The 13122-nt window shown below is 41.2% G+C and overlaps 1 protein-coding gene across 4 annotated transcripts in view; it reads right to left on the bottom strand.

Moving 5' to 3' along the window:
* Positions 1 to 13122, bottom strand: part of LOC103363852 (supervillin-like) — a 40968-nt gene that overhangs the window by 8776 nt on the left and 19070 nt on the right. For all 4 annotated transcript variants that reach the window (XM_008290789.1, XM_008290791.1, XM_008290790.1 and 1 more), the window contains 15 exons: positions 12678 to 12844; positions 12499 to 12603; positions 12284 to 12420; positions 10009 to 10156; positions 8857 to 9002; positions 8496 to 8671; positions 6249 to 6393; positions 5103 to 5421; positions 4491 to 4636; positions 3667 to 3769; positions 3367 to 3574; positions 3154 to 3287; positions 2908 to 3063; positions 1623 to 1766; positions 1423 to 1535 (listed from right to left, as the gene is read on the bottom strand). In XM_008290789.1, the coding sequence (XP_008289011.1) occupies positions 1423 to 1535; positions 1623 to 1766; positions 2908 to 3063; positions 3154 to 3287; positions 3367 to 3574; positions 3667 to 3769; positions 4491 to 4636; positions 5103 to 5421; positions 6249 to 6393; positions 8496 to 8671; positions 8857 to 9002; positions 10009 to 10156; positions 12284 to 12420; positions 12499 to 12603; positions 12678 to 12844 (2347 nt within the window). The remainder of the gene's footprint in view (positions 1 to 1422; positions 1536 to 1622; positions 1767 to 2907; positions 3064 to 3153; positions 3288 to 3366; positions 3575 to 3666; positions 3770 to 4490; positions 4637 to 5102; positions 5422 to 6248; positions 6394 to 8495; positions 8672 to 8856; positions 9003 to 10008; positions 10157 to 12283; positions 12421 to 12498; positions 12604 to 12677; positions 12845 to 13122) is intronic.

Raw genomic sequence — 13122 nt, 5'->3', positions numbered from 1 at the left:
GAGGGGCTCCCCCCCGCCGTCGCCGGCTCTCCCGGCCCGAGGCCGGCCTGCAGAGGGGCTCCGCCGTCGCCGGCTCCCGGGGGTACTGTGAGGGTCATAGACTGGGTTCACTGTGTTTTTGGGATTTTGTCTGTCTCTGTGTTTTGGTGGGTGTGTCTCTGCTCTCTGCAGGCTGGGCGGAGCCGATCAGGAGAGACACGCACACCCTGGCAGCTGTGGCTCATCAGCTGTGCCTGGCTTAAATACTGGCGTCTCACAGAAGACCGACGCCAGAGGATTGTGATACCTACCTCGGGGTACAGTCAGGCCTCTACCTGCTACACCGTGCGGAGCATTCCTAGCAATCTTGATGTTCTCTAGCTTCAAGTTTATTGTATGTGTTTCTCTGCCTGTTTCCAGTTCTCCTCCTCGGCTCCAGCACTCGGCACACCTCCAAGCACTCCAGCATTTGTCACCCACGGGAATTCACAAACACCTTCACCGGGAGACCCTTCACGAGAGCACCCCCCACGAGCACCGGACCCCTGCGCACCACCCCAGTTTCCCTCGTCACGGTTCCCTCTCTGCACCGGGAAAAACCCCACGGACCAAGGCACTCTCAGGCACCGGCTCTTCGTGCACCACCCTCGGGACCCCCCTTCCTCGGATCACGACACCGAAGACTCCACTCCTCCCTCTCCACGATTGACATCCCTGCACCAGATCCCACCACCAGGTTATTCCCCACGACCGGCAACCCTTCACTGGACTTTGTTCCTGCTTCCTGGTGCCCATCACTCCACCACCTTCCGTAATAAATTCTGTTTCCTTTAACCCTTCTCCCCGTCTCCCTTTTTGTTTGGGTCCACCCACACAGTCACAGAGCACGAACCGTCACAGTACCATATTTGTTCTGTTTCTTAATGATAATTTCACTGAATACTACAAATTAAAAAAAAACTTTTTCCAAGTTTCTTGATGTTCTGTTGTCTTCACGACACAGTTCTATCCAGGAGCACTGATTCATCAGTGTGTGGACCTTCCAGACACAGGTGTCTTTATACTACATCACTACACTCACATGTGTGACTTTTAGCACCAACTGGCTGCACCTGAGCTGAAATAGTCACTTTAAAGGAGGTGAATACTTATGAACTCACCTATTTGATGTTTTATGCTGAAATAATTAACATCACTTTGTAGAAATCTGTACTTTGAAATGGAAGAATGTTTTTTGTAAATTCTCATTAAGCTGACCATGATTTAATGTTGAAAAGCAATAAAAGAGGAAAATTTCCAAGAGGGGGTGAATCCATTTATAGTCCCTGTCTAACAATATGAAGCTCTGAATCACACACCTCTCCCATGTACAGATACCTATTGCTACTCAACAACTGACCTCATCATTTGATAAACTGATGGTGCAGCTCCACGTGTTCATACCTGTGTTTGGGGTCCCAGGCTTCTCTCCCAGCGGGGGAACACATTAGTGAAGGTGAGAGGTTCAGACCCCTCAAAGATGAGGTAGGCCTGCGGGGGTCTTCTCGGGTTCATCTCTGCGATACACAAGCAAAAACAGCACATTTTTAAACTGCGATTCCTTCATTTCCAGTTAGTTAACGATGACCATTCTGCCTCCTCACCTTTGCAGTACTGCAGTGCCGTCTGCATGGCACACTTCCTCTCATCATGCCAGAGGCTCCAGGCTGAAGCCGAGCTCTCCGTTTGCTCCGGCTGACCTCTCTGCCACAAGTAGACCTCCAGACGGTTGTCGAGCAGGAACAGGGCTGCAGGCAGACGGCACAGAGAGGGAAAATTGGACAATAAAGTGGAATTAGATTGGATTATGTTTGACTTTAATAATCCTGTGGGACGTTTGGGTTTTGGAGGCAATGAAAAAAAAAAACAGATAAAGCAAAGAAAAAGTTGGATGTAGATGAGTAAGCTTAGTTGACTGGAAAGTATGCAAACATTTAATATCCTATTTATTTGGATTTCATACTTGATTTATGTGATAAAACTGTGGTTGTCAAACTGGGGGGCATAGCGATACTGCAGGGGTAAAATGAAGCTGAATAAATATGGTTTATGCAGAGAAAACAACCAAGAGTTTTCTGATGCTATGGTGGTAACTTTAACTTCACTAAAATCCAGTTTTGATCATTTTTTATTAGTAGCTTTGCCTAATCTTGTTAATAATTCTGGAGTGGAGCCATGCCAAATAAAGTTTAGTGAAAGTGAAAATTGCATCTCCATGACAACTGAGCAAACTCCAGTTTCCTGAGGAAAGCGACGATGATGTAGAGAAAGCGCTACATGATTTGCAGTGCTTATGCTGGAACTTACGCTAAGAATTATTTTTTAAACTGCTTTTTTAAAGGCAAGTCATATCCCTCCAGGCTTAATATCGATTCATTATTCACAGCAAATTTTCAGCATCAAAGAAAGGCACAAAATACACTTGTAGATCTCTCCACTGCTATTCATGCTTGTTTAGTTTCAGTAAAACATGAGCCCACAGTGAGAAAAATGTCGGAGGTGCAAAATAAAAGACTATGTTCTACATATTTGCAGGTGTCTAAAATGGTAAAAAGCATATTTTAGTTTTAGATTTAGAAAGGCCGAATGGTATCAGTGGGCACGTAGACTTTCCAAGAAGTCACATTAAAGGGGTAGTTTAACATTTTGGGATTAAAATCAGAAGATTCTCATATCTGAATTGGTCAATCTAAGGCTACCATGAGCAGCCATTTAGACGGTTAACAAATTCTGAACTTGTATTAGTTGATAACATTGTTTTTATGGAACGACCTATTGAGCTGAAAACACACAAGGTTTGGAAATATAACAACAAAGGGACAAATGTGAGGAACTGAAAATTGGAATTTCAAAAAGAGAAACAGGAATAGTTTTTGTATCTGTCTTCACCTGGCTCTGGTACAGAGAACAGGCTCTCCTGAACGAAGGGCATCGCCATCACGAGTCCTGGCAGTCGTGTTGGACTCTTGAGCTCTTCGGCCTTGAAACTCCCAGAAGAGGCGCTCAGGTGGAAGAGACGGGGTGTGAAGTTGTACTTTCCTGGATCTGTAAGGCCAAAAAAAAACGTAGCTTCTTAGCATGATTTGAAGACTTACAGAGCTGTAGATCAAAACCAAAGTGTGCGTCGTGTCGCACCTTGCAGCATGCAGTCGTAGGCCTTCCTGTCCATGTGTCCCAGTGCTGTCCAGAAGTCTGCAGGCTCTGAACCTTCCTCCACAACCTGCACCGTCACTGGGCTGCTTTTGCTGAGACCCAGCTCTGGAGGACACCTAACACACCCAAATAAACAGTATTAAACTAACACACTACAAAAACAATGCTACAGTCCAGCCAGAATGTGTGACTCACATCTGAGTGAGACGCTCCACCGTCCTCTTGCTGACTTCTCTGATGCTGCTGTGGGATTTACAGCCCATCCAGATATACAGCACCCCCTGCTGGCTGTTCAGCAGGACAGCGGAGCCCCTCGACCTCAGACCTGTACAGCAGCAGTCCACCTCTAACAGCAAACCCTCCTCTGGAAGTTCCCCTCGCACACAGAACAGACGCCATTCTGCTGCAGGAAACACACAAAGGACACACCAGTTTAACAAACACGAAAAAGAACTATAACAGCGAAGAGGGAAAAACTGTCTGATTTTACTGCACCTGCATTAGTGGAAGCTTCCTCCCGCTTCCCCTTGTGAATGACCAGGCCTCCCTGGAAGAGCTGCAGGAAACAGGGGGGCTCCTTTCCCTGAGGCACAACCACCTTCAGAAACAACACAACAAACATAGTGCCTGTAAACAACAACGGTCCTGATAAATATGTTACTTTTAGTACGACTTCTGGGTCAGAAAAACTGAGAGCCAGATGACATGGTGATCATCTGTTTTTTGGGTGAAATAAACCCTTAAACCTATAAGTTGTTGGATAGAAAGTACTATTTTGGGGGTATAGCCCTTTAAAACTATAAGTACTTAAAAAGAAAGTAGTAGTTTGGGTAAAATAAACCTTTGAAACCATAACTTCCTTAACAAGTATTATTTGATGGGAATGAATCTTTAAAACTTTAAGTACTTGGATAGAAAGGAGTATTTTGGGTGGAATAAACCTTTAAAACCAAATTTGTTGGTTAAAAAGTACTATTTGGGTGGAAATAATCTTTAAAGCTCTAAGTACTTGAACAGAAAGTACTATTTTGGGTAAAATAAATCTTCAAAACCATAATTTATTTATTAGAAAGTGCTATTTGATGAGAATAAACCTTTAAAACAATAACTACTCCAACAGAAAGTCAGAATTCTGTATGTAGCTACCGGTGCTTTAAGGTCTCCATCAGACATGTAGAGAAGTAAAAGCATCAAGTCTTATGTAAGAAAGTACTTCAATACTCTATTTGAGGGAAACTACTCCTCACAGTGTTTCCACTTAACGTCGTAGTCATACATGTATACGAGTACGTGATCTATTCTGATGGCCGTACACGTACCTGTGACTCTTCATGGTTGTTCATCCCTATCGACAGGAAAGCAGCAGTGTCTCGTCCACTGGCGTTGGAGTGTCGACCTCTCCATAGGAAGAAGGCAATGTTTTCCTTTGGACTCTTCACACATTCATCTGGGCTGTTTATGTTTTCTACAACAGAGCAAAAACGAATATTCATTAAACCTCTAATTCTAATTTCTGGGCTTCTTTTTTTTTTTGCTTCTGCAACAATTTTATTCACTGTTGGCACATTTTTCACTGCAATATAAAGTCCTGCACCTCTATGAAAACAGCACAACCATGAAGGAAAGAGAATTCAGAAATGTCTTTTTTGGCAGTTGTGATGTCAGAAATCATTATGCAAGTGATTTTGATAAAATATGAAATATGAAAGCCAACATTTCTTTTTGTTTTCACAGTATCTGGCCCTGAAAAATTGTGAAATTTTGGTGGGTTTTTTAAAGATACGATGCCTTTCAAACCACTGGTCAGAGGAAAAAGCTTCATCAATCAGAGTTCAATAACAGATGCTTCTGTCCAAATCAGACTACAAAGCACAGAACAGGCTTCTCCAGCATCAGATATCACAGGTGATGAAAGGTAAAAACTGACTGACCGACAGTGTTGATGCTGTACGTCCAGCGGATGACGTAGGAGTCTCCTTCGTGAAGCTGTCCGCTGCTCTCCACTGGGATTTCACTGTCGTCGAACTCCTGGACGTGCCAAGTGTCCACTGCCATGGTCTTCAGCTCCATCTGACGTCCTTCCTCCAGCGTGATGACGCCGTGACCTCTCTGGACATCGACTCCAGCCAGCACCGTGTGGACCGAACCGTCTCCCTCCGATGGCTGACCCGACACCAGAGTTTTAGTGTCGCAGGGACTCAGGAAGTCCAATGGAGGAGACTCAGGCTGAGATGACGTAACGGAGATGGACTGTGGAAAGTAACAGCAGAAACCGAAAGAGAGGAGGATTTCAGTTTGGTAAAAATTACGAAAGAAAAAGTCACAACTTCAACTGATCTGATACAGCTTTGGAACTTCAGTTTTCCGCATTTATATTTTTTCTGCGTATCTGTATCTAGTTTTACATGCTTCACTTGAGTATTTCCATTTTCTGGTACTTTATTTTTCCATTTCAATACATATCTGATACAAACATTGTTCTTTCTACTCCTTTACTTGATCCTGTAGCAAAGCATTGAACCCTAAATTGCTCCTGACAGCCTCAGAAGTGGTATATAACTGGAGTCCATTTACAAAAGTTACTTTAGAGATTTGAGTTTACATACAAAACATAATAAAGAAAACAAACCATAATGCACTTAGCAAATTGTAAAGCAGCTAAATGTAGCTTAACCTCCCCCTGCTGGAATAATATACACATTAGATAGTCAGCTGTTTCCTCTGTTTGCAGCTTGGAAGTGGAAGCAAAACGGCATAATTAGGACAGAGAGGATTTTGTCAGGAGTGAGATCTTTCTGTGGAGCAGCAGCTCTAAAATACAAGTTATCAATATATTATTGTGCACTGCAAACCTAAGAAGTGCAACAATATCAATAATTTGGCTTTTTGAGATGGAGTTTGTCTTTGAAGCTGTAACATTTTGCTCTATATGTTTGAGCCTTGGACAAAAAGTAATTACTTCAACACTGACTGAACCGGATTCATTATTTAAATTCACAAATACTGTAATAACTGTGAAGACACTGGTTTGGCTGTGTGATTATTGTGCCTCTGAATCAGTGAACTATGACACGAACCTGTGTCTCCTCCTTCACTGGATCAGCCTCCTCGCTGCCTCCACTCCTGCAGGTCCAGTCCAGAAACTTCTCCCTGAACAGGATCGTCTCGGTTCCCTCAGAGAGGACGCCGAACAGAGCCCAGCCGGGTCGGCCTTCTCCCCTCCTGAAGACAGCATGACATCAGAAAACCAAAAATAAGCATGAGCACAATCAATAAACCAGCTGTATCTGAAACTGAAAATAGCATCTGTCATATAGTCCAGACTCGCTAGCTTTGCAGAAAACACATTCTGAGGAGGTATAATAACATGCAGGAAATATATATCGAAGAAGATCAACCCAGCTCATAGGTTTGAAGGGCATCTTTTAAAAAATAAAATTACCATAATTGTACCTTTTATCAAAGGGTTAGGATTAGATTTTATACTTCTTGCTGGAAATAAGAACTAAATCTAAGCTTTAAATTGTGATATTTCATCAAATTTTTTTTAGTCTACATGGCTCAGTTTTAAAAATTGGCAAAAATAAATCATTATCTCCAACCAGATTCTGTCCAAAAACAAATAAATCTGCATACCTCGGTGTAACTCTGAAATTATTAGTGAGTCAACGCTGAGCAACAGTCACTTGGCAAACATTCAGGGACTTTTCAGCAGGCGTGAATTATTTTATGTGCGTTCAGTTGGGAAAATGAATGGAATCTGAGCCAAAAACCTTGATGTTTCACACATGACTCATTTGACAGTTAGCTCAAAAACAAACAATTAAAATCTGCGCTTCTTGGCACAAGCATTACGTGAAAAAAATGACATATATATCAGGTCATTTTCAGCTAAACTGCAGGCTGTGTTTGTACTAAACAGTGAGGAGATAAGTATGGAAACAAATTCAACAAATAATCTGTATAAATTCTACAGTCTGTAGAGCCACTTTTTTGTTTTACTATTGATCACAGCTGTGGGCACTTGGAATCAACATGTACAACATTTATCCAAGTTTTTCCATTTTTTGCTGAAAGAATAATTGAAGTAATTAAACTTTCATTTTTCTGATTTATGGCACAACGGTGTCAAACCACACACAAGACATTTAATAAACATGGTTGTGCTGTTTCCATAGAGGTGCAGGACTTTGTATTCACAGTGAGTAAAAATGATGTTTGGGGTTCAGAGGGTTAAATAAATTCATATCAATTAATAAAATAATATTCATAACAGGGCTGCAAGGTGGGTCGGTGGTTAGCACTGTTGCCTCGCAGCAAGAAGGTCGCCGGTTCGCATCCCAGTGAGGACACCCGGGTTCTTTCTGTGTGGAGTTTGCATGTTCTCCCCATGCAGCGTGGGTTCTCCGGCTTCCTCCCACAGTCCAAAAACATGTTGAGGTTAATTGGTGATTCTAAATTGTCCGTAGGTGTGAATGTGAGTGTGCTTGGTTGTCTGTCTCTAAGTGTAGCCCTGTGATAGACTGGTGACCTGTCCAGGGTGTCCCCTGTAACGCATGTGAACAGTCCACATATGTTTGTTTTGTACAGTTTTTAAAAAATCCTCTTACTTCTAATTAAAGGAACTATTAAAGCTACAGCATACTATCATATTTTAGACAATAGTGTGAACCAACAATCCTTACTGCCTGCACAAAGACAAGTCCACAGAGAAAAGGTTTTCCCAGTTTCATGCAGAAAAACTTCAGTGTCTGATCTCATGAATCAGGTTTAAAAAAATCAGGTGGAAATGACTCCTAGAAAAGTGGAGACTGTGATAACAGCAGATTAATGCAGATGGTTTTAGAATGAGGTGTTCAGCAAGCACACCTTAATGTAACGTTTGGACGTCCACACGCTGTCAGCTTTGGAGTATAGCACATTGAAGGGGGTACTTGTTTCTGTAACAACTGTTCTGTTGCAGCTGCAGCATGTCAGTGTGTCGTCTCTACTCATAGCAGGGATTTTACAGCATGTCACATGGACTCACTTCTGTCTGCTGGGGTTTCCTCATGTGTGGAATTACAGACAGCTTGCACAATGAAGACCTACAGTGGATGTTTGTTCTTGTACTGCACTGTCAGTAACCTTAATGTTGTATGCAGGAGCTTTACTGAGTGTTGTGCTCACAATCAATGACTGAATCCTCAACACAATCCTCAGTACACATGGTGGGCGACTGCTCTTGTTTGTTTATGTTATGTGGTATAATATGTAGTAGATGCAGTTATTTTCCATTGTGAAGCACAGGCTGTAGTTTGCAGCTGGCTGCAGCGTGGACTCACAGCTGAATGCTGGGGTTGCTCTGAGTGGGATCCAGTGGGTTGACTCGACAGTTGCTGTAGTCATAAGCTCCAGCCCACACTTGGTGAGTCAGCTGCAGAGCAACGTTCCTCCTCCCGAGGGAAACTTCCTGTCCAAGCCACAGATACACCTCACTGCCGAAATCAAACACCAGCGCCTGGACACACACACACACACACACACACACGCACACACACACACACACACAAACACACACCGACAGTATAACAAGCTGTGATGAGCTGTTAAAACCCTGTCAGGGTTTCACTCTACAATATGCACAGATGTAAGCCCTCATTTGAGACATAGTCAAGTATCTACATATAAAATGATGAAGCTGACCTCAGAGGAGCCCAGCAGGGAGACGCTGGGGAGGGAGGCCCAGCCCTGTTCATGAGGCACCAGTCGGTTCTCCACCAGCTGGTAAACACAGTTAGACTCCACCACACCGCTCTCATAGAGCTCATCCTCTTCTGGTGCACCGGCTCCTGTGCAAAGAAAAAGATAAAAACATGCACTGAAGAAATTGTATGTAAAAAAAAAAAAAAAAGAAGAAGAAAGAAATTAAAAAAACATAATTTCATTAACTGTATGTTTTTGTAGAATTTACAGTTATTGTACAGATTTTCCTAGTTTTGCTAAGTTACAGACAATATCTATTAAAATTACAGAAAAAAATATAACTTTACCTGTTAAATTTAAAAAACAGGCCAAAATTGCAAATAACATCCACATCAGAAGCATGTATTTTTAAAAATGGTTCGACCCTAAAATTACACTATGTCTTACTGTATCATAGAAAATTATTATTTACAACAAAAAAAATTAAAATAAAAAAAATGTATATAGGGATTAAAAAAAACTGTATTTTCTTCTTCAGTTATTTTACAGACTTGCTGTTTGGTTACATTCCAGATAATATCCAATATAGTCACACAAGGGTTACTTTACAAACTAACCCTTAAAAAATAATAATAATAATAATAATTTTAAAAAAAGACTAAAACTTTAAATAACATCAACATCAAAAATCTGTATTTTTACAAATGTTAATATCGTAAAATTACATTGTTTTACTGTATTTGAACCCAAATCTAAAAATACTATTAAATCCATTTTCACAACTTTTACCATATTACATTGTTCCTCATTTTAATTTTTTTCCAGAAGCAAGGGTGCACACATACACCAGTTTTTATGGGCTTTGTTTAAGTCATCACTCTTTGCCGACTGTTTGCTCCATGCAGATACATTTATATTACATCTCCGTGGACAGATCCCTTCATACTAATCAATGTTGTCGCTCTTTCAGCCTACAACTAAACAAATTATCATACTGATTAAACTAAGTTGTATTTTGTGGCTTGTTGATGCTATAATGAGATTTCAGCTGGTTGAAAAGAAGGCAAAACAAATCAGAAATCAAGGTTGGTGCTTACTGGGGAATTATAACTACGGTTTTATTGAATTTAAATACAAAGTTTGACCTCTGACCTCTGTACTGCGTTCTTCCTCCCAGAAGACTCCAGAAGTCTGCAGCCACACTACTGTCAGAGTTCAATCCCTCCTGCAGATGGACAACCTGGGAGGCCTGACATCCAAGGTCCTTCTGACTCTGGATGAAGGAAACCAGCTCCGAGGCCTGAAAAACACATTTCAGGTGTTTATTCTCAATAGTAAAATAGTAATAAGAAGAGACGGAATACTTAATATTGTCATTGTATTTGGGTTTGTAACAGGGGTTACCCCAAATTCTATGGCCAAGTAGGAATTTCAGCTTCATCACGACTGTAAATATCGTAATAATTCAGCAGATGTTGTCCTAAACTGTTCTTTTGATAGCTGTGTTAGCAGAAAGAGTAGAGTATATGTTTTATAACCTGATCAGTAACACCTCACCTGATAATACCTAGTTGAATTTCTAATGTGTCCAAGCAGCTAAATCTTTAGTACCACAAACATTGATGAAGCAAAATCAGAGCCTTTAATATATGTGACACTGAACGATATTAAGACAGAGTGTGTGTAGTTTGCAGCAGCATCACAGCTTAGAATCGTATCAAGAATTAAATCACAGAATCTAATGTAACACTGGGAACATTTAAAGTTAATGTGAGAACACATGTAATTTTAAAACTCTCTTCAAACTTGGTGTTTAATGAGAGCAAAAAAGCTTCACCAACCATGTCCAACTTCAAGGAACAGTGTTTCGTACTTCAAGGCAGCTAAGAATGTATTTAATGCACAAAATGTTCCTTGGAGTTTAATTTGTCATATTTTATGCATTTTGTAGCAAGAAATGTAAAAGATGAACATGAAACGTGCGTTAAATTATTTCAGCATCATTTCCATTAAAAACCTCTGCAGAGAATATTACAGTATTTAACCCTCTGAACCCAAAAACCCACTGGCAGGTTTGAATGGCAAGAAAATCACCAAAATTACACCATTTGTCAAAGTAAGAAACTGCAAAAACAGAAAGAATGGTGGGATTTTCAACTTTCTGAAGGAGCTATTCATCTTTGACGTACCAACAACAAATTCTTCAAAAAGGTTGACATCGTGATATTTTGATTAAAATCACTTTATTTTACGTGTCTAAAATTGTGCAAAAAAAACAAACAACTTCAGATGAACTAGGTTCTATAAAAAAGATTTTAAAAAACAACTAAAATTCTGCACTGCAAATTGATCATGTGTGCAGGCGGTGTTTAAAGCAGATACTGTAAGTATGGATGCAAAATAAAACTGTAGGTTGTAAACTACTCCACAGTATGTAGAGAACCATGTTTTCCAGTATTGGTAACACTTGTGGGAACTTGGAAAATGTTGTACATGTTGAGTCCAATGTGTCTAATTTTTGTCAGAAAAACATAATCCAAAAAATGACTTCTTATTTCTTTTAATGATTTATATCATTATAACAGACATTTTTAAGAGGTGCAGGAACATATACTGCAGAGAAAAGTGAGCCCACAGTGAGTACAAACTCAACAGATAGCCAGAAATTGCTCGGAGTTGTTCATGTAATGAATTAACAAATATTTCCTGACATCTGCGCAAGTATTTCAAACAATAGAAAGGAATTTTGGGACATTTTTACGTAACATACCATACTTTGTGCACCTCTTCACCCTGACTTTTATGCAAACAACCTAAAAACTAGAGAGCCCCCAGTAGAGGGACATAGTTGCCCAATGTTTGCATGTTTACCTGATTCTGTGTTTTACTGTGCGCCTACTTGAGGATGAACTTGATTTTGCCTTAAAATTATCCATAATGTAACAAGAGCTTAGTCTGTCATGTAACACTGATATTTTGCATGGAGGGGAAGCGTTTACCAAGTTATAATGGATTTAAAATTTGTGATGATTTACGACCTTCAGTGTGACATTGACCTTTGTCTCAAGGTCCTATGTTACATCACCAGTTTATAGCCCTTGAATGTCTTCCTAAGTTAACTTTAAATCTTTTTGTACATTTTCAGTCATACAGAGCTTTTTTTGGGAAATGTGACCTTTGACCTCTGTAGTGTCACCAATGCATGTATTGACCCCAAAATCTAATCACTCCGAGAAGGGACCATACTGAGGTCACATATGAAGCTTCAGGTTCAAACTCCTCTTCTGTAAAACGCTGGACTGTTAACAGGCAAAAAAAAAAAAAACAAATAAACCACGCACACACACAGACACGATTACTCCACAGTTGCCCATCGATGGGCAACTATAATAAGAAAACAACAGCATGTTGTTCTCCTCTTTGGTACCTTGGCTTTTTCCAGCTCGTTGGCAAACTCTCCGCTCCACAGGATGCAGTGCTCTGCAGTGACCAGCAGGAAGCAGTCTCCGCTGTTCAGCGACCGGGCCGAGGGCTCCACCAGACGGGCCTGGACACGCCGCCTACCTGGTATCATAGGCACTGGTTAATGGAAACACCTGAACGCAAACACACCATCACACACATGCACAAATCTGTCCTGACCTTTGATGTGAACGAGCATCAGGCTGCTGAAGGGAGGATGTGATTTGGTCGCCTGGTCTGGGGACGAGGTGAAGTCTGAATCTGCAGCAGAGGAGTTCTTACGCTCTGCAGGGAGGAAACACAAGGTGAGGCAGCTGGAACGTGGAAAGGAAAAGAAGGAAACTGAGAAATCAACTCACTGTTCTCTGCTTGGACCCTTTCCTCGGCAGCTGTGTTGACTCTTTCTCCCATGTAGTCCTGCCTGATGTCCTCTCTGGCTGCCAGAGCCCTCAGAGGGTTTCTGGAGCCCTGAGTCCGACGGGACGGACGCACTGACCGCCGGTGTTCTGCTACTGCTGAGCTCAGTCTGCAGGAATTAAAGGATAAAACAGAGTTCCACACAGACAATACAGAGTTACTAGTTTCTGGGCTTTTTGGGTTTAAAGACTGTGATTATACATAAACTAGAAATTAATTTTGAAAATGGCGAATGTGTGTAAAGCTGCTCAGACTGTGTCACAATTTAGAATTTTAACCAGAACTAAGAAACACATCCCTCCTGTTTCAGCCTCTTTGAACTGGCTCCAGGTATGTAAGATTTTACAGATAACTTTAAGGCCCTTTGTGGCTTTTATCCTCGTCATA

Source organism: Stegastes partitus, unplaced genomic scaffold (genome assembly GCF_000690725.1).
Source record: "Stegastes partitus isolate 25-593 unplaced genomic scaffold, Stegastes_partitus-1.0.2 Scaffold695, whole genome shotgun sequence".
NCBI lineage: Eukaryota > Metazoa > Chordata > Actinopteri > Pomacentridae > Stegastes > Stegastes partitus.
This window is presented reverse-complemented; position numbering and strand designations above follow the sequence as displayed.